Source organism: Hemiscyllium ocellatum, chromosome 46 (genome assembly GCF_020745735.1).
Source record: "Hemiscyllium ocellatum isolate sHemOce1 chromosome 46, sHemOce1.pat.X.cur, whole genome shotgun sequence".
NCBI classification, from domain to species: domain Eukaryota; kingdom Metazoa; phylum Chordata; class Chondrichthyes; order Orectolobiformes; family Hemiscylliidae; genus Hemiscyllium; species Hemiscyllium ocellatum.
The window spans coordinates 9964157-9990464 of NC_083446.1; the positions used below are offsets into that span (position 1 = coordinate 9964157).

The 26308-nt window shown below is 52.7% G+C and overlaps 1 protein-coding gene across 1 annotated transcript; it reads left to right on the top strand.

Moving 5' to 3' along the window:
* Positions 1-5736: 5736 nt before the first annotated feature.
* Positions 5737-17271, top strand: LOC132836193 (protein RD3-like). The gene is made up of 2 exons (XM_060855521.1): positions 5737-6032; positions 16980-17271. The coding sequence occupies exons 1-2, from the start codon at positions 5737-5739 to the stop codon at positions 17269-17271; spliced, it is 588 nt and encodes a 195-aa protein (XP_060711504.1).
* Positions 17272-26308: the final 9037 nt, after the last annotated feature.

Here is a 26308-nt window from a genome sequence, read left to right on the forward strand (position 1 = left end):
TAGGAGAGTCCTTCGTGGTCCCCTCAGCTGGTGTGGGAATTGACCCTGCGCTGTTAGTGTCACACTGCATCGTAAACTAGCCCTCCATCGAGAAACCATCCTTCTCGATGATGATTACAATCCGACAGCATTTTCTGAACTATCTCCTGATGTAATTTCCATTCCCCCTTCTCTTCCTCCATAGCGTTATCCAACAAATCTCTGCCTCCCAACACTGCCTCAGTCTACCTCTCTAATACCCTCCAACTCGGCCTCTCTAATAGCCCCCAACTCTGTCTCTAAATTCCCCTCCCCAAATCTATCTCTAAACCTCCTGCACTCTCCCTCTGAATCCCCCAATTCTATCTCTGAAACCTCCCTATTTCCCTCTTAAAACCACAAACTCTGCATCTCTAAACCCCCCAACTCTGTCTCTAAACCCCCCAACTCTGTCTCTAAACCCCCCAACTCTGTCTCTAAACTCCCCCAACTCTGTCTCTAAACCCCCCCAACTCTGTCTCTAAATGCCCCAACTCTGTCTCTATACACCCCCCAACTCTGTCTCTATACTCCCCCCAACTCTGTCTCTAAACCCCCTCAACTTTGTCTCTAAACCCCCCCAACTCTGTCTCTAAACCCCCCAACTCTGTCTCTAAACGCCCCAACTCTGTCTCTAAACGCCCCAACTCTGTCTCTATACACCCCCCAACTCTGTCTCTAAACCCCCCCAACTCTGTCTCTATACACCCCCCAACTCTGTCTCTAAATCCCCCAACTCTGTCTCTAAACCCCCCAACTCTGTCTCTAAACGCCCCAACTCTGTCTCTATACACCCCCCAACTCTGTCTCTAAATCCCCCAACTCTGTCTCTAAACCCCCTCAACTTTGTCTCTAAACCCCCCAACTCTGTCTCTAAATCCCCCCAACTCTGTCTCTAAACGCCCCAACTCTGTCTCTATACACCCCCCAACTCTGTCTCTATACACCCCCCAACTCTGTCTCTAAACCCCCCAACTCTGTCTCTATACACCCCCCAACTCTGTCTCTATACTCCCCCCAACTCTGTCTCTATACACCCCCCAACTCTGTCTCTAAACCCCCCCAACTCTGTCTCTATACACCCCCCAACTCTGTCTCTATACACCCCCCAACTCTGTCTCTAAACCCCCCAACTCTGTCTCTAAACGCCCCAACTCTGTCTCTATACTCCCCCCAACTCTGTCTCTATACTCCCCCCCAACTCTGTCTCTAAACCCCCCCAACTCTGTCTCTAAACCCCCCAACTCTGTCTCTATACACCCCCCCACTCTGTCTCTAAACCCCCCCACCTCTGTCTCTATACTCCCCCCAACTCTGTCTCTAAACCCCCCAACTCTGTCTCTAAACCCCCTCAACTTTGTCTCTAAACCCCCCAACTCTGTCTCTATACTCCCCCCAACTCCGTCTCTATACCCCCCCACCTCTGTCTCTATACTCCCCCCAACTCTGTCTCTAAACGCCCCGACTCTGTCTCTAAATCCCCCCAACTCTGTCTCTAAACCCCCCCAACTCTGTCTCTAAACGCCCCAACTCTGTCTCTAAATCCCCCCAACTCTGTCTCTAAACCCCCCAACTCTGTCTCTAAACTCCCCCAACTCTGTCTCTATACCCCCCCCACCTCTGTCTCTATACTCCCCCCAACTCTGTCTCTAAACCCCCCAACTCTGTCTCTAAACCCCCCAACTCTGTCTCTAAATCCCCCCAACTCTGTCTCTAAACGCCCCAACTCTGTCTCTATACTCCCCCCAACTCTGTCTCTAAACCCCCTCAACTCTGTCTCTAAACCCCCCCCGACTCTGTCTCTAAACTCCCCCCAACTCTGTCTCTAAATCCCCCCAACTCTGTCTCTAAACCCTCATCAACTCTGCCTCTCAAGTACCCTCAACTCTACCTCCCAAACCCTCTACCCCACACCCGACTCTACGTCTCAAACATCCTCAATTCTGCATCCCTAACTGGCCTTCCTCCCTCTCCATCTTGCTCCCATTTGGTGGGGTACATGCATGAGAAGGGGTTAGAGGGATATGGGCCAAGTGCTGGTAAACGGGACTAGATCGGGTTAGGATATCTGGTCGGCGTGGACGAGTTGGGCTGAAGGGCCTGTTTCTGTGCTGTATGACTCTTAAACCAAAGGGCAATAATGAGGGGGGCATAACTTTAACACGAGAGGTTTGGAGGGGACTTGAGGGGACAGAACATCTCCCAGAGAGGGATGGAGATCTCAAAGGCACTGCCTGGGAGAGTAGTTGAGGTAGAAAATGTGACGGCCTTTAAAAAGTACTTTAACAGTCAAGGCCTTTGGGCCTAGTGCAGGATGGGGGTGAGGTGAAAGGACGTAGATTGAGAGTATTATTGATGCTGGAGACTCAACGGACTTGAGTATAAAACAGAGATGTCTTCTGAGGCTCTGTAGAGCTCTGACCAGACCACATTTGGAATATTGTGCGCAGTTTTTGGGCCCCATATCTCAGGGAGGATGGACTGGTCTGGAGCAGGTTCAGAGGAGGTTCACGAGAACGGTCCCAGGAATGAAAAGTTTAACATATGAAGATTCTAGGTCTATACTCAATGGAGTTTAGAAGGATATGGGGGGAATCTAATTGAAACATACAGAATACCGAATGGCCTAGATGTTGAGAAGATGTTTCCATTGGTCGGAGAGACTAGGAGCCAAGGACATAGAGTGAATCAGAGATTCCCTACAGTGCGGAAACTGACCCTTCGGCCCAACAAGTCCACACTGACCCTCAGAAGAGTAATCCATCCATTCCCCTACCCTATTATGCTGCATTTACTCCTGACTAAAGAACCTAACCTGCTCATCCCTGGGCACTATGGGACAATTTAGCACGGCCAATCCACCCTAACCTGCACATCCCTGGGCCCTATGGGACAATTTAGCATGGCAAATCCACCCTAACCTGCACATCCCTGGGCATTGTGGGACAATTTAGCATGGCCAATCCACCCTAACCTGCACATCCCTGGGTACTATGGGGCAACGTAGTATGGCCAATCCACCCTAACCTGCACACCCCTGGGCACCATGGGACAATTTAGCACGGCCAATCCACCCTAACCTGCACGTCCCTAGACACTATGGGACAATTTAGCACGGCCAATCCACCCTAACCTGCACATCCCTGGGCATTGTGGGACAATTTAGCATGGCCAATCCACCCTAACCTGCACATCCATGTACACTATGGGACAATTTAGCACGGCCAATCCACCCTAACCTGCACATCCCTGGGTACTATGGGACAATTTAGCCCGGCCTATCCACTCTAACCTGCATATCTCTGGGCACTATGGGGCAATTTAGCACGGCCAATCCACCCTAACCTGCTCATCCCTGGGCACTATGGGACAATGTAGCACGGCCAATCCACCCTAACCTGCACATGCCTGGGCACTGTGGGACAATTTAGCATGGCCAATCCACCCTAACCTGCACACCCCTGGGCACTATGCGGCAATTTAGCAAGGCCAATCCACCCTAACCTGCTCATCCCTGGGCACTATGGGACAATTCAGCACGGCCAATCCACCCTAACCTGCACATGCCTGGGCACTATGGGACAATTTAGCACGGCCAATCCACCCTAACCTGCTCATCCCTGGGCACTATGGGGCAATTTAGCACGGCCTATCCACCCTAACCTGCACATCCCTGGGCACTATGGGACAATTTAGCATGGCTAATCCACCCTAACCTGCACATCCCTGGGCACTATAGGACAATTTAGCACGGCCAATCCACCCTAACTTGTACATCCCTGGGCACTATTGGACAATTTAGCATGGCCAATCCACCCTAACCTGTACATCCCTGGGCACTATTGGACAATTTAGCATGGCCAATCCACCCTAACCTGTACATCCCTGGGCACCATGGGACAATTTAGCATGGCCAATCCACCCTAACCTAAACATCCCTGGGCACTATTGGACAATTTAGCATGGCCAATCCACCCTAACCTGTACATCCCTGGGCACTATTGGACAATTTAGCATGGCCAATCCACCCTAACCTGTACATCCCTGGGCACTATTGGACAATTTAGCATGGCCAATCCACCCTAACCTGCACATCCCTGGGCACTATGGGACAATTTAGCATGGCCAATCCACCCTAACCTGTACATCCCTGTGCACTATTGGACAATTTAGCATGGCCAATCCATCCTAACCTAAACATCCCTGGGCACTATTGGACAATTTAGCACGGCCAATCCACCATAACCTAAACATCCCTGGGCACTATTGGACAATTTAGCATGGCCAATCCACCCTAACCTGCACATCCCTGGGCACTATGGGACAATTTAGCATGGCCAATCCACCCTAACCTGTACATCCCTGGGCACTATTGGACAATTTAGCATGGCCAATCCACCCTAACCTGCACATCCCTGGGCACTATTGGACAATTTAGCATGGCCAATGCACCCTAACCTGCACATCCCTGGGCACTATGGGACAATTTAGCATGGCCAATCCACCCTAACCTGCTCATCCCTGGACACTATGGGACAATTTAGCACGGCCAATCCACCCTAACCTGTACATCCCTGGGCACTATTGGACAATTTAGCATGGCCAATCCACCCTAACCTGCACATCCCAGGGCAATATGGGACAATTTAGCATGGCCAATCCACCCTAACCTGCACATCCCTGGGCACCATGGGACAATTTAGCACGGCCAATCCACCCTAACCTGCACAATCTTGGACACTATGGGACAATTTAGCACGGCCAATCCACCCTAACCTGCACATCCCTGGGCACTATGGGACAATTTAGCACGGCCAATCCACCCTAACCTGCACAATCTTGGACACTATGGGACAATTTAGCACGGCCAATCCACCCTAACCTGCACATCCCAGGGCAATATGGGACAATTTAGCACGGCCAATCCACCCTAACCTGCACATCATTGGACTGTGGGAGGAAACCAGAGCACCCGGAGGAAACCCCACGCAGACACGAGGAGAATGTGCAAATTCTACACGGCTGTTTGCCTGAGGCTAGAATCGAACCCGGGTCCCTGGTGCTGGGAGGCAGCAGTGCTAACCACTGAGCCATCATGCTGCCCACAAAGGGAAGATCTTTTAGAACAAAGATAAGGAGAAACATCTTCAACCAGAGAGTGGTGAATCTAGGAATTCACTGCCACAGAAGGCTGAGTATATTTAAGACAGAGATGGATAGGTCCTTGAGTATCAACAGGATCAAGGATTACCGTGAGAATGGGATTGAGGAACTTATCAGCCGTGATTAAATGAAGGAGCAGACTAGATGGGCTGAATGGCCTAATTTCTGCTCCTATGTCTTACGGACCTCCTCTGTACAGTACGGTTGTCTGATTCTCTCTCCTCGTTTCAGTGAGCGGCAGCCATGTTGTCTGATACTCTCTCCTTGTTTCAGTGAGCAGCGGCCATGTTGTCTGATATTGTTTCAGTGAGCGGCGGCCATGTTGTCTGATATTCTCTCCTCGTTTCAGTGTGTGGTGGCCATGTTGTCTGATACTCTCTCCTCGTTTCAGTGAGCAGCGGCCATGTTGTCTGATACTGTTTCCGTGAGCAGCGGCCATGTTGTCTGATACTATTTCCGTGAGAGGCGGCCATGTTGTCTGATGCTCTCTCCTCGTTTCAGTGTGTGTTGGCCATGTTGCCTGATTCTCTCTCCTTGTTTCAGTGAGCGGCGGCCATGTTCCTCTCGTCCCTCTTCGACTGGAGTGAGCGTTGCTCAACCCTGGCTCCCCGCAGCGAGGAGGAGCTGGTCACCAACACGCTGACCCTGGAGCTCAGCGCGCAGCTGAAGCGGGCCGAGAAGATGCACCGGGAGCGGGCGGTGGAGTGCAAGCGCTTGAAGCAGGGGGTGGACTACAGCTGGCTCATGGCCCAGCCCAAGCTCGGCTACCAGATACCCCCCGGGGAGCAGCTGGAGCTGCAGGAGCTGTGCTCCAAGATCAAGCCCTCCCAGTGTGGGCCTCTCATTCTCAGGTAGGCCAGGGTGCTGGAGTAGGCCACTGAGCCCTGTCGCACCTGCTCTGTCATGATCGTCTTGAGAAGATTAGAGGGGCTGAATGGCCGATTTGTCCGTCTCTCGACCTGGAAAGGCCCTGTCCCTGTCGCTGTGTAGGGGAGATAAATTCCACAGACTAGCTTCCTCTTCCCAACCTCAGAACATTCCAGCGCAGTACAGGCCCTTTGGCCCTCGATGTTGCGCCGACCCGTGAAACCAATCTGAAGCCCATCTAACCTACACTATTCCATTATCATCCATATGTTTATTCAATAACCATTTAAATGCCCTTAAACTTGGCGAGTCTCCTACTGTTCCAGACAATGCATCCTACGCCCTACTACTCTCTGAGTAAAGAAGCTATCTCTGACATCTGTACCACCCCTCAATTTAAACCTCTGTCCCCTCGTGCTAGCCATCACCATCTGAGGAAAAAGGCTCTCCCTGTCCACCTGATCTAACCCTCTGATTATCTTAAATGTCTCAATTAAGTCACCTCTCAACCTTCTTCTCCCTAACAGCCTCAAGTCCCTCAGCCTTTCCTCATAAGGCCTTCCCTCCATACCAGGCAACATCCTGGTAAATCTCCTCGGAACCCTTTCCAAAGCTTCCACATCCTTCCTACAATACGATGGACCAGGACTGTATGCAATACTCCAAGTGCGGCCGCACCAGAGTTTTGTACAGGGGCAGCGTGGCCTCATGGCTCCGAAACTCAATCCCTCTACCGATAAAAGCTAACACACCGTAACGCCTTCTTAACAACCCTGTCAACCTGGGTGGCAACTTGCAGGGAAATCTAAGAGCAAATCAGCCCTCGGTCTCTCTCTCTCTCATAAATAGGAGGCACTGTATTTTCAACTGGTTTCCCCTGGTTCTGAAGGGAACATCCTCTCAGGGTTTACCCATAGGATTTTGGATGTTTCCTTAAGGCCATCCCTTTTGCGTCTAAGCTCCAATGGGTATTGCCATCAGCAAAGTGTGCCAATGCTTGATCCTCACTGTACACCTAGGGCCATTTCAAATGTTAAAGATTCCGCCAAATTTCTATACATCCTCAGCGCTCCTTTCTGATGCGCTTCGGTGAACAGTGACCCTTCGTCCGGTTTCAGCACTTACACGGTTCATTACTCCACAGGATTTGATGCGGTGTCTCGTTTGTTATGTCTGAATTCTTTTTTCATCCCTTTATTTCTCAACTCTTTCAGCCCTTCGCCAGTGTGGGAGGGGACGTTGGGTTTGCTCCGTGTTTCAAATGCTGGTTTAGGGCAGCAGGGCAGCTCTACATAGGCCCACATCCTGTCACCGGGCCGTCATTTATTTATACACAACTAGCCCTTGACTTTAGTACCGCTCATTCCGAGTCAGCTGCCCTGATATCACAAGCTCTGAAGCTTGCACTTTTTAAAAAAATTTGTTTCATTAAACAGTACAGTTTACAAATAAACAGTTAACTTTAACAGCTGTACAATTTACAGGGTATGGGGGAGCAGCAAAGCCAGGCCTCTTAACCAACGCATACTTTTTTAAAAATCTGTCAGCCAGGACTCCCTAATTAGACTGGATTAACAGCCCCAGTCAGGGACCTCCCACTCAATTCCTATCAAACTGAGCGAAGTTTAACATTTTGACCGTATCATGCACCATCTGCCATGTTTAGGCCTGAACTTACCTCAAAGCCCTGGCTCCATTTTGGAAAAAATCTGGATGGGCCCAAAAGACACTGTCATCCAAGGATTCACCACAGAGGAATTTTTTTTTATTAATTAACTCGTGGATGGGCCAGCATTTATTGGCCGTCCGTAATTGGCCAGAGGATAGGTAAGAGTCAACCACATGGCTGTGGGTCTGGAGTCACATGTAGGCCCAGACAGGGTAAGGACGGCAGCTTCCTTCCCTAAGGGGCATTTATGCTCGAAACGTCGAATTCTCTATTCCTGAGATGCTGCCTAACCTGCTGTGCTTTGACCAGCAACACATTTGCAGCATTAATAAGCACTCATTAATTGTCCCCCTGGAGAAAGTGGGGGGGGGGGGGGGGGGGGGGGGGTGAGCGGCCATCTTGAACTGCTGCAGCCCGTGTGCTGTGGATAAGACCCACAATGCACTGGGGGAGGGAGTTCCAGGATTCCGACCCAGCAGCACTGAAGGAACGGCCGACGTATTCCCAAGTCGGGATGGGCGAGGGAGAAGTTACACGGAATGGTGTTCCCATGTATGTGTTGCTGTTGCCCTTCCAGGTGGAAGGTGCTGTCTGAGGATCTTTGGTGAGTTTCCGCAGTGCCTCTTATAGACGGGTACACCCTGCTGCTACTGAGCGTCGGTGGTGGAGGGAGTGAATGTTTGTGGATGTGGCGCCAATCAAACCTAGATTTATTCTAGATGGTGTGGAGCTTCCCAAGTGCTGTTGGAGCTCCAGTGGGGAGGTGGATGGACAGGGTTAGGCCGGCTGTTTGGACCTGAATAAAGTTATTAGAGTTGTACAAAGCCTCACTGGTTCATGACATTTAAGACATTGGGATAAGGACATGAATAGGAGGGGTATGGTCCAAATGGGATTAGTTTAGTTTGGCAGTTGTGTGATTTTTAACTAGTGTGGACAAGTTGAACCAAAGGTCTATTTCCTATAGACTAGTGAGACTCTGTCTGCTAACAGTGTATTGGCCTGAGAAGAGTCTTTCGTCAAAAATCCTTATGAACACCACTGGCCAGGCCAACACATAGTGCCCATCACCCAGTTGCATGGACGATAGGTCAAAGGTCAACCATACCGCTGTGGGGTTGGAAGTCACGTGCTGACATCCCGATGGGAGAATGAGAAACTGTTTAACCCCGCCCCCTCCCCCAGACAGACCTTCTGGAGCGAGGGGTCGGTCCTCTCAGGGCACCGGGGGTCGGCCATTTTGGAGTGAGGTGAGCAAGAGTTTTTCCCTCAGAGAGAGGGGGGGAGAATCCTTGTGGACTCCTCTGGCTGCTGAGGGCTGGAAGGTGTCAGTCACTGAGTGCGGTCAGGTCAGAGACGGATAGAATTTTCAGGCTGAGGGAATGGGTGGGGGTGGAGGGGTCATTGTGAGAAGATTCGGCCTGGATCTGCGCTTGCCGAGAGGTGATGTGGATTCGAGGAGGCCAAAGGCCTCCTTTTTTTTGTGCTCTTCCACGCAAACGCATCAAAACATGGTTTAGAGAAAGCATGGGGGATGTTGCTTGAAGATTGCAGGGAATTTATAAATGACAGGGTAAGCCCCAGGTGGAGATCAATTAGAGTCATAGAGACGGAAAGCATGGAAACAGACCCTTCGGCCCAACCCGTCCATGCTGACCAGATATTGTCCCATAGTATCCATGGATTGCTGGTTAGGGTGGATTGGCCGTGCTAAATTGTCCCATAGTGCCCAGGGATGTGCAGGTTAGGATGGATTGGCCGTGCTAAATTGTCCCATAGTGTCCAGGGATGTGCAGGTTAGGGTGGATTGGCCATGCTAAAGTGTCCCATAGTGCCCAGGGATTAGATTAGACTTACAGTGTGGAAACAGGCCCTTCGGCCCAACAAGTCCACACCGACCCGCCGAAGCGAAACCCACCCATACCCCTACATTTACCCCTTACCTAACACTACGGGCAATTTAGCTTGGCCAATTCACCTGACCCGCACATCTTTGGACTGTGGGAGGAAACCGGAGCACCCGGAGGAAACCCACGCAGACACGGGGAGAACGTGCAAACTCCACACAGTCAGTCGCCTGAGTCGGGAATTGAACCCGGGTCTACAGGCGCTGTGAGGCAGCAGTGCTAACCACTGTGCCACCGTGCCGCCCCCATAGTGTCCAGGGATGTGCAGGTTAGGATGGATTGGCCATGCTAAATTGCCCCGTAGTGCCCAGGGATGTGCAGGTTAGGGTGGATTGGCCATGCTAAATTGCCCCATAGAGCCCAGGGACGTGCAGGTTAGGTTGGATTGCTCGTGCTAAATTGTCCCACAGTGCACAGGGATGTGCAGGTTAGGATGGATTGGCCATGCTAAATTGTCCTATATTGTCCAGGGATGCCCAGGTTAAGGTGGATTGGCCGTGCTAAATTGTCCCATAGTGCCCAGGGATGTGCAGGTTAGGGTAGATTGGCCGTGCTAAATTGCCCCATAGTGCCCAGGGATGTGCAGGTTAGGGTGGATTGGCCATGCTAAACTGTCCCATAGTGCCCAGGGATATGCAGGTTAGGGTGGATAGGCCATGCTAAATTTTCCCATAGTGTCCGGGAAGTGCAGGTTAGGGTGGATTGGCCGTGCTAAATTGTCCCATAGTATCCAGGGATGTGCAGGTTAGGGCGGATTGGCCGTACTAAATTGTCCCATAGTGCCTAGGGATGTGCAGGTTAGGGTGGATTGGCCATGCTAAACTGTCCCATAGTGCCCAGGGATGTGCAGGTTAGGGTGGATTGACCGTGCTAAATTGCCCCATAGTGTCCAGGGATGTGCAGGTTAGATTAGATTAGATTAGACTTACAGTGTGGAAACAGGCCCTTCGGCCCAACAAGTCCACACCGACCCGCCGAAGCGCAACCCACCCATACCCCTACATTTACCCCTTACCTAACACTACGGGCAATTTAGCTTGGCCAATTCACCTGACCCGCACATCTTTGGACTGTGGGAGGAAACCGGAGCACCCGGAGGAAACCCACGCAGACACGGGGAGAACGTGCAAACTCCACACAGTCAGTCGCCTGAGTCGGGAATTGAACCCGGGTCTACAGGCGCTGTGAGGCAGCAGTGCTAACCACTGTGCCACCGTGCCTAGGGATGTGCAGGTTAGGGTGGATTGACCGTGCTAAATTGCCCCATTGTGCCCAGGGATGTGCAGGTTAGTTGCACTCGTCAGGGATAAATGTTTAGTGATTGGTTGGGGGAATAGGTCAGCATGGGTTACTCTTCGGAGGGTCGGTGTGGACTTGTTGGGCCGAAGGTCCTGTTTCCACACTGTCTGGTATTCTGGGATTGATTCTGGATCTGCTGGTATTGTGCTGCAATTGTGGGACTTGCCCTGAGGCTGCAGACAACGCTGCTGCCCAGAACACATGGCTGGCTATCCCCACATCTCAAGGAGCGTCGCCTCACAGAGTTACTTCAATAACAGACATGTCCTTCCTGTCTGTGAAGGCTCGGTTCCTTCAAGGCAGCCTAGAACTGAGGCGGCGAGAGACCCGGAGAACCCACCCCGGGGGACCCATGTTCAAATCCCTGATAGCCGCCATTTTGAATTTGAGCAATTTAAGATATTAAAGCTTTGGTTGATCAGCTGACTGATTTGGCCACAGCTCGAGCAACAGTCCAGACCTGTTCTGGAAACCTTTGCACTCCAAGGAGGGCGTTTGTCCCCTCCTCCCTGTTTTCCTGACACCAGTGTGGACCATAAAGGGTGCACCCTCAACCCACGCAATGCCCCTCCAATTCCCATTTGATTTAGCCCCTTCCCTTACTTCTCTTGAGGTTTGCTCTTAAATATTTGACTGGCCACATGGATGATTTACTGGCGACAGCAAATGGATGGAGACAGACAAATGATTTGGTGTCAGGGAGAAACTGTCTCCTTTCCAGGTGCTCATCAAACATCACAAGTGTGCCCGGTGCCCGCTATGAAAGACACGGTCTGCCCATTAATAGTGACTCCCCCACAAGGAGGTGGCACTAGTCAAGTCGGGTACCTGTCCCCGAGCCAAGAGATGCCAGCTCAAGTCCCATCAAGTCACAGACACACCGTCCTGTCCCACCCTGGGACAGAGGAGTGCCACAGGGATCGGTGTTGGGTCCTCTACTTTTCGTCATTTATGTAAATGATTGGGATGTGAACATAAGTGGTAGAGTTAGTAAGCTTGCAGATGACACTAAAATACATTTACATGTATTCGAATACATCTCCTGAAGTATGATAATTGCGAAAATGTAGACAATTTCCACGCAGCCAACCACTCAACTACTGGGGCAGTATTCACCAGGGTTAGATACAGAGTAAAGCTCCCTTTCCCAGGACAGCACAGGGTCAGATACAGAGTCAAGCTTTCTCTACACAGTCCTTGATAGGTGAGCGTGACGTCGGTGGTGGGCAAGTTGTTGGAGGGAATCCTGAGGGACAGGATGTACATGTATTTGGAAAGGCAAGGACTGATTCAGAATAGTCAACATGGCTTTGTGCGTGGGAAATCATGTCTTACAAACTTGATTGAGTTTTTTGAAGAAGTAACGAAGAAGATTGATGAGGGCAGAGCGGTGGATGTGATCTATATGGACTTCAGTAAGGCGTTCAACAAGGTTCTTCATGGTTAGCAAGGTTAGATCTCATGGAATACAGGGAGAACTCGCCATGTGGATACAGAACTGGCTCAAAGGTAGAAGACAGAAGGTGGTGGTGGAGGGTTGTTTTTCAGACTGGAGGCCTGTGACCAGTGGAGTGCCACAAGGATTGGTGATGGGTCCACTACCTTTTGTCATTTATATAAATGATTGGGATGTGAACTTAAGTGGTATAGTTAGTAAGTTTGCAGATGACACTAAAATCGGAGGTGTAGTGGACAGCGAAGAAGGTTACAGCACAGAAAGGATGTACAGTACAGTACATCCCGAAGAGTACATCAGGATCTTGATCAGATAATAATAGGATAGTTATGGCAGGGGATTTTAACTTTCCAAACATAGACTGGGACTGCCACAGTGTTAAAGGTTTAGATGGAGAGGAATTTCTTAAGTGTGTACAAGACAATTTTCTGATTCAGTATGTGGATGTACCTACTAGAGAAGGTGCAAACTTGACCGACTCTTGGGAAATAAGGCAGGGCAGGTGACTGAGGTGTCAGTGGGGGAGCACTTTGGGGCCAGCGACCATAATTCTATTAGATTTAAAATAGTGATGGAAAAGGATAGACCAGATCTAAAAGTTGAAGTTCTCTGAAGGAGGAAGGCCAATTTTGACGGTATTGGGCAAGAACTTTCGAAAGCTGCTTGGAGGCAGATGTTCACAGGTAAAGGGACGGCTGGGAAATGGGAAGCCTTCAGAGATGAGATAACAAGAATCCAGAGAAAGTATATTCCTGTCAGTGTGAAAGGGAAGGCTGGTAGGTATAGGGAATGCTGGATGACGAAAGAAATTGAGGGTTTGGTTAAGAAAAAGAAGGAAGCATATGTCAGGTATAGACAGGATAGAGCGAGTGAATCCTTAGAAGAGTATAAAGGCAGTAGGAGTATACTGAAGAGGGAAATCAGGAGGGCAAAACGGGGACATGAGATAGCTTTGGCAAATAGAATTAAGGAGAATCCGAAGGGTTTTTACAAATATATTAAGGACAAAAGGGTAACTAGGGAGAGAATAGGGCCCCTCAAAGATCAGCAAGGCGGCCTTTGTGTGGAGCCACAGAAAATGGGGGAGACATAAATGAATATTTTGCATCAGTATTTACTGTGGAAAAGGAGATGGAAGATATAGACTGTAGGGAAATAGATGGTGACATCTTGCAAAATGTCCAGATTACAGAGGAGGAAGTGCTGGATGTCTTGAAACGGTTAAAGGTGGATAAATCCCCAGGACCTGATCAGGTGTACCCGAGAACTGTGGGAAGCTAGAGAAGTGATTGCTGGGCCTCTTGCTGCGATATTTGTATCATCGATAGTCACAGGTGACGTGCCGGAAGACTGGAGGTTGGCAAACGTGGTGCCACTGTTTAAGAAGGGCGGTAAGGACAAGCCAGGGAACTATAGACCAGTGAGCCTGACCTCGGTGGTGGGCAAGTTGTTGGAGGGAATCCTGAGGGACAGGATGTTTATGTATTTGGAAAGGCAAGGACTGATTCGGGATAGTCAACATGGCTTTGTGCGTGGGAAATCATGTCTCACAAACTTGGTTGAGTTTTTTGAAGAAGTAACAAAGATGATTGATGAGGGCAGAGCAGTAGATGTGATCTATATGGACTTCAGTAAGGCATTCAACAAGGTTCCCCATGGGAGACTGATTAGCAAGGTTAGATCTCATGGAATACAGGGAGAACTAGCCATTTGGATACAGAACTGGCTCAAAGGCAGAAGACAGAGGGCGGTGGTGGAGGGTTGTTTTTCAGACTGGAGGCCTGTGACCAGTGGAGTGCCACAAGGATCGGTGCTGGGTCCTCTACTTTTTGTCATTTACATAAATGATTTGGATGTGAGCATAACAGGTACAGTTAGTAAGTTTGCAGATGACACCAAAATTGGAGGGGTAGTGGACAGCGAGGAGGGTTACTTCAGATTACAACAGGATCTGGACCAGATGGGCCAATGGGCAGAGAAGTGGCAGATGGAGTTTAATTCAGATAAATGCGAGGTGTTGCATTTTGGGAAAACAAATCTTAGCAGGACTTATACACTTAATGGTAAGGTCCTGGGGAGTGTTGCTGAACAAAGAGACCTTGGAGTGCAGGTTCATAGCTCCTTGAAAGTGGAGTCACAGGTAGATAGGATAGTGAAGAAGGCGTTTGGTATGCTTTCCTTTATTGGTGAGAGTATTGAGTACAGGAGTTGGGAGGTCATGTTGCAGCTGTACAGGACATTGGTTAGGCCACTGTTGGAATATTGTGTGCAATTCTGGTCTCCTTCCTATCGGAAAGATGTTGTGAAACTTGAAAGGGTTCAGAAAAGATTTACAAGGATGTTGCCAGGGTTGGAGGGTTTGAGCTACAGGGAGAGTTTGAATAGGCTGGGGCTGTTTTCCCTGGAGTGTCGGAGGCTGAGGGTGACCTTAGAAGTTTACAAAATCATGAGGGGTATGGGTTTGATGGCGGACAGTGTAGAGAGACTTTTAGTCAGTATCTAACCCTGTGCTATCCCTGTCCTAGGAAGTGTTGGGGGACAGGGTAAATAGACAAGGTCTTTTCCCTGGGGTGGAGGAGTCCAGAACTAGAGGGCATAGGTTTAGGGTGAGAGGGGAAAGATATAAAAGACTCCTTAGGGGCAACTTTTTCACACAGAGGGTGGTACGTGTATGGAATGTACGTGGCTGCCAGAGGAAGTGGTGGAGGCTGGTACAATTACAGCATTTAAGAGGCATCTGGATGGGGACATGATTAGGAAGGGTTTAGAGGGACACGGGCCGGGTGCTGGCAGGTGGGACTAGATTGGGTTGGGATATCTGGTCGGTATGGACGGGTTGGGCTGAAGGGTCTGTTTCAATGCTGTACATCTCTATGACTCTATAAACACACCGCAGGACAGGGACAGCACAGGGTTAGATACAGAGTAAAGCTCCCTCTACACTGTCCCCCCACCAAACACTCCCCAGGACAGGGACAGCACAGGGTTAGATACAGAGTAAAGATCCATCTACACTGTCCCCCCATCAAACACTCCCCAGGACAGGGACAGCACAGGGTTAGATACAGAGTAAAGCTCCCTCTAACCGTCCCCCATCAAACACTCCCCAGGACAGGGACAGCACGGGGTTAAATACAGAGTAAAGCTCCCTCTACACTGTCCCCCCATCAAACACTCCCCAGGACAGGTACAGCACAGGGTTAGGTACAGAGTAAAGCTCCCTCTACACTGTCCCCCTATCAAACACACCCCAGGACAGGGACAGCACGGGGTTAGATACAGAGTACAGCTCCCTCTACACTGTCCCCCATCAAACACTCCCCAGGACAGGGACAGCATGGGGTTAGAAACAGAATAAAACTCCCTCTACACTGTCCCCCCCCCATCAAACACTCCCCAGGACAGGGACAGCATGGGGTTGGATACAGAGTAAAGCTCCCTCTACACTGTCCCCCATCAAACACTCCCCAGGACAGGGACAGCACAGGGTTAGATACAGAGTAAAGCTCCCTCTACACTGCCCCCTTCAAACACTCCCCAGGACCGGGACAGCATAGGGTTAGGTACAGAGTAAAGCTCCCTCTACACTGTCCCCCCCATCAAACACTCCCCAGGACAGGGACAGCACGGGGTTAGATACAGAGTAAAGCTCCCTCTACACTCCCCATCAAACACTCCCCAGGACAGAATGGGGTTAGATACAGTGTAAAGCTCCCTCTACACTGTCCCCCCATCAATCACTCCCCAGGACAGGGACAGCACAGGGTTAGATACAGAGTAAAGCTCCCTCTACAGTGTCCCCCATCAAACACTCCCCAGGACAGGGACAGCACAGGGTTAGATACAGAGTAAAGCTCCCTCTACACTGTCCCCCCCATCAAACACTCCTCAGGACAGGGACAGCACAGGGTTAGGTACAGAGTAAAGCTCTCTCTGCACTGTCCCCCCATCAAATACTCCCCAGGACAGGGACAGCACAGGGTTAGGTACAGAGTAAAGCTCCCTCTACACTGTCCCCCCTATCAAACACTCCCCAGGACAGGGACAGCACGGGGTTAGATACAGAGTAAAGCTCCCTCTACACTCCCCATCAAACATTCCCCAGGACAGAATGGGGTTAGATACAGAGTAAAGCTCCCTCTACACTGTCCCCCATCAAACACTCCCCAGGACAGGGACAGCACGGGGTTAGATACAGAGTAAAGCTCCCTCTACACTCCCCATCAAACATTCCCCAGGACAGCACGGGGTTAGATACAGAGTAAAGCTCCCTCTACACTGTCCCCCATCAAACACTCCCCAGGACAGGGACAGCACGGGGTTAGATACAGAGTAAAGCTCCCTCTACACTGTCTCCCATCAAACACTCCCCAGGACAGGGACAGCACGGGGTTAGATACAGAGTAAAGCTCCCTCTACACTGTCCCCCATTAAACACTCCCCAGGACAGGGACAGCACGGGTTAGATACAGAGTAAAGCTCCCTCCACACTGTGTCCCCATCAAACACTCCCCAGGACAGGGACAGCACGGGGTTAGATACAGAGTGAAACTGTGTTTGGATATTGATTCCTGTTTTGCTCCCTGTCTCTCTCTCTCAGGTTCCGGAAGCTGATCCGGGAGTTTGAATCCGAGGTCCCGGAGATTCCCCGGATCTTTCGGCTGACGCTGCTGGATTTCATCGAGCAGGAGCAGGAGGAGGAGGCGCGGAGGATTCTGATGAGGCAGATGGAGAGCAAGCGAGGCCACAGCCTCTCTGGGCTCACCCTGAGGTCCCGGCTAAAGATCAACCCATTCTGCCAGGAGGAGGGCATCAAGGAGGCAGGCACTGGCCTGCTCGCTGCCCGCAGGGTGAGGAGTATGCCCGAGTTCAATATCAGAGAGGATAACTAACCTTCCTCCCCTCCCCAACACCCAGCCTGGAGCGGGAGTCACTCTGGACGGGAATGGATAGGCAGAGTTCCAGCTGCACTGGGCAGTGCATTGTTTTCACAGTGTGTGTGTGTGTGTGGGGGTGGGGGGGGTGTGTGGGGGTGGGGTGTGTGTGTGTGAGGGTGTGGTGGGGTGTGTGTGTGGGGGTGGGGTGTGTGTGGGGGTGGGGTGTGTGTGTGTGTGGGGTGGGTGTGTGTGTGGGGTGTGTGTGTGTGTGTGGGGGTGGGGGTGTGTGGGGGTGTGAGGGTGGGGTGGGGTGTGTGTGGGGGTGGGGTGTGTGTGTGGGGGTGGGGTGTGTATGTGTGAGGGTGTGGTGGGGAGTGTGTGTCGGGGTGGGGTGTGTGTATGTGTGTGTGGGGGGTGTGTGTGTGTGGTGTGTGTGTGGGGGGTGTGTGTGTGTGGGGGGTGTGTGTGTGTGGGGTGTGTGTGTGTGTGGGGTGTGTGGTGTCTGTGTGTGTGTGTGGGGGGGGTGTGTGTGGGGTGTGTGTGTGGGGTCTGTGTGTGTGTGGGGTGTGTGTGTGGGGTGTGTGTGTGTGGGGGGGGTGTGTGTGGGTGGGGTGTGTGTGTGTGGGGGGGGGTGTGGGGTGTGTGTGTGTGTGGGGTGTGTGTGTGTGTGGGGGGGGTGTGTGGGGGGTGTGTGTGTGGGGTGTGTGTGTGTGGGGGTGTGTGTGTGGGGGGGGGTGTGTGTGGGGGGTGTGTGTGTGGGGGGGGGTGTGTGGGGGGTGTGTGTGTGGGGTGTGTGTGTGTGGGGGTGTGTGTGTGGGGTGTGTGTGTGTGGGGGGGGTGTGTGGGGTGTGTGTGTGTGTGGGGTGTGTGTGTGTGTGGGGGGGGTGTGTGGGGGGTGTGTGTGTGGGGTGTGTGTGTGTGTGGGGGGGTGTGTGTGTGGGGGGTGTGTGTGTGGGGGGTGTGTGTGTGGGGGGGGGGTGTGTGGGGGGTGTGTGTGTGGGGTGTGTGGTGTCTGGGTGTGTTTTCTCATTTATTAAAAAACACCTGTAGTGAGATTAAGAACTCCGAATCCTATTTTTATTTCTCTCCTGTTTTGCTGATGAAAGGTTCTGCCTGGTCAGGCATGACTTTAGATTTTGATCAGCTGCATTAAATTGTACACCACACACCCAGATCATTTGGCCTCTCTGCTGGTGTTTAAGCACTCACCTTCTCTGTCTCAGATCCTGTCCCCCTCCCCACACCCCCTCAGCCCTTGCACTGACCCAGTTTTCTCCTTCCAATGAACACGCTGTAGAAACCCCGGGGCTCTGCCAGCAGCTGGGGAAGGGGAAACAGAGTTCATGTTTCTGAACTGACTTGGAGTGGGAACTCAGAGGCGTTAAGTCTGCTTCTATCCGAGCGACAGGGAGGGGCTGAACAGGCTGGGGCTGTTTCCCCCTGGAGTGTCGGAGGCTGAGGGCTGACCTCATAGAGGTTTACAAAATCGTGAGGGGGGGCATGGATAGACAAGGTCTTTTTCCTGGGGTGCGGGAACTAGAGGGGCATAGGTTCAGGGTGAGAGGGGAAAAGGGGCCTAAGGAGCAACTGTCTCACGCAGAGGGTGGTACGTGTGTGGAATGAGCTGCCAGAGGAAGTGGTGGAGGCTGGTACAATGACAGCATTTAAAAGGAACCTGGATGGGTATATGAATAGGAAGGGTTTGGAGGGATATGGGCCAAATGTTGGCAAGTGGGACTAGATTAGGTTGGGATATCAGGTCAGCATGGACGAATTGGGCCGAAGGGTCTGTTTCCGTGCTGTACATCTCTATGACTCTGTGGTCAGTATGGAGGGGTTGGGCCGAAGGGTCTGTTTCCGTGCTGTACATCTCTATGACTCTATGGTCAGTATGGAGGTGTTGGGCCGAAGGGTCTGTTGCCATGCTGTACATCTCTATGACTCTATGGTCAGCATGGAGGGGTTGGGTCGAAGGGTCTGTGTCCGTGCTGTACATCTCTATGACTCTATGGTCAGTATGGAGGGGTTGGGCCGAAGGGTCTGTTTCCGTGCTGTACATCTCTATGACTCTATTGCCCACCCAGGCTGCCCAGACCTGCTGAGTTTCTCCAGTGCTATGTGTTGTTCCAACTCTCTGGCATGATGCTCTGAAAATGCCATCGATGATATTCAACCCAACGAGTCCAAGTGTGTGGTGCTGGAAAAGCACAGCCGCTCAGGCAGCATCTGAGGAGCAGGAGAATTGACATTTCGGGCAGCAGACATTCTCTCCCACAGTTTTGATCAGTCTGGGGAGTCTAGGGGAAGAGGCAGGAAGGTGGGGACGGGGGCTATGAGATCATCGCGTACAGGTGCAGACCCGATGGGCTGAATGGGCTACTTCTGCCCCGACATCTTACAGTTCACAGGGATGGTCCGAAATACAGCTGGCTAGTGTGGGCCACACACTCGAGGTTGTATAAGGGAGCAGACCAGGCTAACGCCACCACAGCACCCCCAACCTCCTCACTCACACAAGCAGAGAGGTGCCAGCATCACTGGGCAGGAAGCCTTCGCAAGATTTAAATTGGTGTCGGCTTTTAGAGAGGTGAAAGTGACGAGGTGATTATTGTGACGATTTTATAATGTGTATTAAACATTTCCAACAAACACATTCTCTTGAATTGAATTGATTGTCCCGTGTACCGGGGCACAGTGAAAAGCTTTGTCTTGCGAGGCAGATCTCAGAGTTAAGTCGCACAGATCAGTAAATAATAGGGAAACAGCAGCAAAAACAAAAATACAGGTACAGGCAAATGTTTGTGAGCCTAACAACAGGAGGGTAAAAACTTACAAAACTGGCTGGTGTGTGTGTGTGTGTGTGTTCAGGCTTCTGTACCCTCTCCCTGATGGTAGAGGTTGTAGAAAAACATCCCCAGGGTGGGATGGGTCTTTGAGAACGCTGGTGACCTTTCCTTGACCCTGGTGGATGGACTCTATCGACGGGAGGTTGGCCTTTGTGATGGTCCAGGCCGAGTTCCCCACTCTCTGTAACCGTCTCCGATCTTGAATGGTACAGTTGCCGTACCAGGGAGTGATACATCCAGACAGAACGCTCTCGATGGCGCACCTATAAAAGTTGGCAAGGGTATTCGCCGTCATGGCAAATTTCCTCAGCTTCCTGAGGAAGGAGAGACGTTGTCGGGCCTTTGTAACCGGTGCGTCCACATGAAGAGTCCAAGGAAGCCTGTTGTGGATGACCACTCCCAGGACCCTCCACTCGTCCCACCTCTGTGTTGTTAATGTGTAGGGGGGCATGAGTAACATCCTGCTGAAAGTCAGTAATGAGTTCCTTGATGTTGCAGGTTGTTGAGACCTGGCTTGTTCTCAGTGCACCAGTCTCCTCGTGGCGCTGACTACAATCTGAAAAACGTCTACGCTTTCGCCTGAAGCAGGAATTGAAAAGCAGTGTTTTGCTTCCCGTTAATTCTCCCCGGACCCTTTCTGTAACGGGAGGAGGAGTGGGAGGGAGAATGCTCAATTTGCCCACACCATTAGTCCCTAAGTGAAAAGGGAGGAACAGATCCTTCAGCTCAGTTCCACCGTGGAGTAACAGCCGGTCGTGATCGCAGTCCCACTTTGATGTCAGCAGCTCCCCTCGATCCGGGACTCTCCCTGGTCAACATCGGAAATTTAAATCTCTTTCTTGTCATAAATAGGAAGGCCCTTTTTCTCCCTTCTCTTCTGGGGAAGAGAATGTCACACTGTAACGGCCCTTAGAGACAGGGAGAAAACACTTTCTCATCTCTGTTTTAGAAAGGATTAGATTAGATTCACTTATAATGTGGAAAACAGGCCCTACGGCCCAACAAGTCCACACCAACCCACCGAAGAGTCACCCACCTAGACCTGTTTCCCTCTGACTAATGCACCTAACACTATGGGACAATTTAGCACGGCCAATCCACCCTAACCTACACATCCCTGGACACTATGGGACAATTTAGCACGGCCAATCCACCCTAACCTGCACATCACTGGGCACTATGGGACAATTTAGCACGGCCAATCCATCCTAACCTGCACATCCCTGGACACTATGGGACAATTTAGCACGGCCAATCCACCCTAACCTGCACATCCCTGGACATTATGGGACAATTTAGCAGGGATGTGCAGGTTAGGGTGGATTGGCCGTGCTAAATTGTCCCATAGTGCCCAGGGATGTGCAGGTTAGGGAGGATTGGCCGTGCTAAATTGTCCCATAGTGTCCAGGGATGTGCAGGTTAGGGTGGATTGGCCGTGCTAAATTGTCCCATAGTGCCCAGGGATGTGCAGGTTAGGGTGGATTGGCCGTGCTAAATTGTCCCATTGTGCCCAGGGATGTGCAGGTTAGGGTGGATTGGCTGTGCTAAATTGTCCCATAGTGCCCAGGGATGTGCAGGTTAGGGTGGATTGGCCGTGCTAAATTGTCCCATAGTGTCCAGGGATGTGTAGGTTAGGGTGGATTGGCCGTGCTAAATTGTCCCATAGTGCCCAGGGATGTGCAGGTTAGGGTGGATTGGCCGTGCTAAATTGTCCAATAGTGTCCAGGGATGTGTAGGTTAGGGTGGATTGGCCGTGCTAAATTGTCCCCATAGTGCCCAGGGATGTGCAGGTTAGGGTGGATTGGCCGTGCTAAATTGTCCCATAGTGTCCAGGGATGTGCAGGTTAGGGTGGATTGGCCGTGCTAAATTGTCCCATAGTGTCCAGGGATGTGCAGGTTAGGGTGGATTGGCCGTGCTAAATTGTCCCATTGTGCCCAGGGATGTGCAGGTTAGGGTGGATTGGCCGTGCTAAATTGTCCCATAGTGTCCAGGGATGTGCAGGTTAGGGTGGATTGGCCGTGCTAAATTGTCCCATTGTGCCCAGGGATGTGCAGGTTAGGGTGGATTGGCCATGCTAAATTGTCCCATAGTGTCCAGGGATGTGCAGGTTAGGGTGGATTGGCCGTGCTAAATTGTCCCATAGTGCCCAGGGATGTGCAGGTTAGGGTGGATTCTTCAGGGTTAAACGTAGCACGAGGGAATGGGTCTGGGTGGGCGACTCTTCGCAGGGGCTCAGTGTGACCTGTTGGGCCGAAGGGTCTGTTTCTACACTGTAGGGATTCTAAGTCTGTCCTTAACACAGAGACACACTGCAAAAGTGGAGATGGTACCAATTTAGGAAAAGCCAATGAGTTTGATGTTGGAGGTCAGTCATCTGAGCTCCAGGAGTCCCTCAGGGCAATGTCTTTGGCTCAACCATCTTCAGTGCTTCCTCAATGACCTTCCCTCCACCCTAAGGTCAGGAGGGGAGATGTTTGCACAGTGTTCAGCTCCATTCGCTGCTCCTCAGAGACTGGAGCAGCCCGTGTCCAAATGCAGCAAGATCTGGACAATATCCAGGCGTTGGGCTGACATGGGGTGAGTGACAGTCAAGCCACGCAAATGCCAGGCCATCCCCCCCTGACTTTCCAGGGGGTGACCATCACTGAATCTCCACAAATATCAACATCCCTGGGGAATACCATTGATCAGAGACTGAATGGGACTTAAAGTGGCTGTTAAGTGCAGGTCAGAGGTTCAGAATACTGCAGCAGAAATGTGCCTCCTGTCTGTCCCCCATCGACAAGGCACAGGTCAGGAGGGTGAGGGAACACTCTCCACTTGCTCCTGGATGGGGGGGAGGGCAGCTCCAACAACATTCGAGAAGCTCAACCCCATCCAGGGGGAAAGCAGCCCCCGCTCGGTTGGTACCCCATCCACAAGCATCTCTCCTTCCCTCTCCTCCCTCCTCCATCTTTCCCTCCCTTCCCTATCTGCCCTCATCTCACTTCCTCCCCATCCTATACTTCCTATTTCTCCACCCCCTCCTTCCCTCTCACTCCCCCCCTTTCCCCTCTTTCCTCTTTTGCCACTCTCCCTCCGTTCAGCCTCTCTCCCCTCCCTCCATCTTTCCTTGCCCTCTCTTTCCTGCTTTCTTCCCCCATTCCTCTTTCTTTCCCCCATTTTCCCCCCACATTCCCTACCCCCCTCCTCCTTCCCACATTCACATTCTCCTGCCTTCCCCTCTCTCTCGTCCTTTGCTCCTTCCCCCCTCCCTCTCTGCTTCATTCTGCCCTGTCTCCCTCTCCCCCACTCCTATCCCCCCTCTCTCTCCCCTCTCCCTCCCCCCTCTCCCTGTCCCCCCCCAATTCCTCTCCATCCGTCTCTCTCTCCCTCTCTCCCTCTCCCCCATCCCTCCCCCTCCCCTCTCCTTCCCCCCTCTCCCTCACTCCTGCCCTCCCTTTCCTCCCCTCTCTCCCTCTCCACCCCCTCTCCCTCTCCCTCCCCCTTCCCCTCTCCCTCTCCCCCCCACTCCCCTCCCCTCTCCCTCTCCATCTCCCTCTCCCTCCCTCTCTCCCCCTTCCCCCTCCCTCCCCCCCCCTCCCCCCACCCCTCCCTCTCCCTGTCTCCCCTCTCCCTGTCTCCCTCTCCCCTCTCCCTCTCCCTATCCCCTCCCCTCTCCCTATCCCCTCCCCTCCCCTCTCCCTGTCCCCCTCCCCTCTCCCTGTCCCCCTCCCCTCTCCCTGTCCCCCCCCCTCTCCCTGTCTCCCCTCTCCCTCCTCCCCTCCCCCTCTCCCTGTCCCCCTCCCCTCTCCCTGTCTCCCTCTCCCCTCTCCCTGTCTCCCTCTCCCTCTCCCTGTCCCCCTCCCCTCTCCCTGTCCCCCTCCCCTCTCCCTGTCCCCCTCCCCTCTCCCTCTCCCTGTCTCCCTCTCCCTCTCCCTGTCCCCCTCTCCCTCCCCTCCCCCTCCCCCTCTCCCCTCTCCCTCTCCCCCTCCCCTCTCCCTATCCCCTCCCCTCTCCCTGTCCCCCTCCCCTCTCCCTGTCTCCCTCTCCCTCTCCCTCTCCCCCTCCCCTCTCCCTGTCTCCCTCTCCCTCTCCCTGTCCCCTCCCCTCTCCCTCTCCCCCTCCCCTCTCCCTCTCCCCTCCCCTCTCCCTGTCCCCCTCCCCTCCCCTCTCCCCTCTCCCTGTCCCCCTCCCCTCCCCTCCCCTCCCCTCTCCCTGTCCCCTCTCCCCTCTCTCCCCCTCTCCCCTCTCCCTCTCCCCATCCCCTTGTTACGTCCCCGGGACCGTCACAGGAGCGCTGTCCCCGCGGTGTCAGTGCAGCTCCCGCGGCCCCGGCACCGCCCCCCCCCCCCCCCCCGGACACACCCAGCGATGGGATGCGGAGCCTCCAAGAAAAACGCTGCAGGTGGGTCCCTCCCTCACTCAATCCTTCCCTCACTCACTCACACTCACTCACTCAATTCCTCCCTCCCTCACTCCCTCACACACACACTCACTCACTCAATCCTCTTCCCTCACTCACTCCCTCCCTCACTCCCTCCCTCCCTCAATCTCTCCCTTACACACTCACTCCCTCACTCACACCCTCAATCCCTCTCTCACTCACTCACTCACTCCCACAATCCCTCCCTCACTCATTCCCTCAATTTCTCCCTCACTCACTCCCTCACTTCCTCAATTTCTCCCTCACTCACTCCCTCACTCACTCAATCCCTCCCTCACTCACTCCCTCAATCAATCTCTCCCACACTCACTCACTCAATCCCTCCCTCACTCACTCACTCCCTCCCTCACTCACTCACACACTCCCTCACTCAATCCTCTTCCCTCACTCACTCCCTCCCTCACTCACTCCCTCCCTCAATCTCTCCCTCGCTCCCTCACACACTCACTCCCTCACTCACACCCTCAATCCCTCTCTCACTCACTCACTCCCACAATCCCTCCCTCACTCATTCCCTCAATTTCTCCCTCAATCACTCCCTCACTTCCTCAATTTCTCCCTCACTCAATTCCTCACTCACTCAATCCCTCCCTCACACCCTCAATCTCTCCCTCCCTCACTCACTCCCTCAGTCAGCCCCGGGCCCTGAACCCGCTGAAACCCCCTGTGGACCCCACAATCCCGGGAGCCCAGCACTGAGCCCACACCCTCACTATGCTCACTCCCAAACTCCACCCTGAATCACCCAACGCCACCACCACCCCCCCCCCACACACACACACACACCCACACACACACACACACACACACACACCCACACACACACACACCCCACACCCCCCCCCACACACACCCCCCCCACACACACACACACCCCACACACCCCCCCCACACACACACACCCACCCCACACACACACCACCACACACACACACACCCACACACACCCCCCCCCCCCACACACACACCCACCCCACACACACACCCCACACACACACACACACCCCCCCCACCCCCCCCCCCCCCCCCCACACACACACACCCACCCCACACACACACACACAAACATTACACATCACTTTGCACTGCATTCTCACTCTGAGCTTGAATGCTGAGTGTGAACACTGGGCTCCAATCTCAGCGTGAATTCTGAACCTGAACACTGATCCTTAACCTCCGCACTGAACCCAATCTGAGTACCATTCCCAGCCTGACTATCATTCCAAATCTGAGGACCATTCCCAATCTGAGCCCAATCCATTCCTCTGAACATTAATCCTCGGTGTGAGCTTGAACACTTATTCAAACATTCATTCTACAACCTGAGCGTTTATCCCCCAATGGGAGGGTCCATCGACAATTTGCAACAATTCCCAAGCCCAGAGTAAAAGCCCCTGACACAGAACGGGATTTGGGCATCAGTACTGACACCCCGACAGTGCGGCCCTCCCTCAGCACTGACCCTCCGACAGTGCTGCACTCCCTCAGTACTGACCCTCCGACAGTGCGGCACTCCCTCAGTACTGACACCCCGAGAGTGCGGCACTCCCTCAGTACTGACCCTCCGACAGTGCTGCACTCCCTCAGTACTGACCCTCTGACAGTGCTGCACTCCCTCAGTACTGACCCTCTGACAGTGCGGCACTCCCTCAGCACTGACCCTCCGACAGTGCGGCACTCCCTCAGTACTGACCCTCCGACAGTGCGGCACTCCCTCAGTACTGACCCTCCGACAGTGCGGCACACCCTCAGCACTGACCCTCTGACAGTGCGGCACAC

Coding starts and splice junctions, on each gene's coding strand:
- LOC132836193 (XM_060855521.1), top strand. CDS start 5,737: ATGTTCCTCTCGTCCCTCTTCGACTGGAGTGAGCGTTGCTCAACCCTG. Junction 6,033..16,979: donor TGTGGGCCTCTCATTCTCAG/GTAGGCCAGGGT, acceptor TCTCTCTCTCAG/GTTCCGGAAGCTGATCCGGG.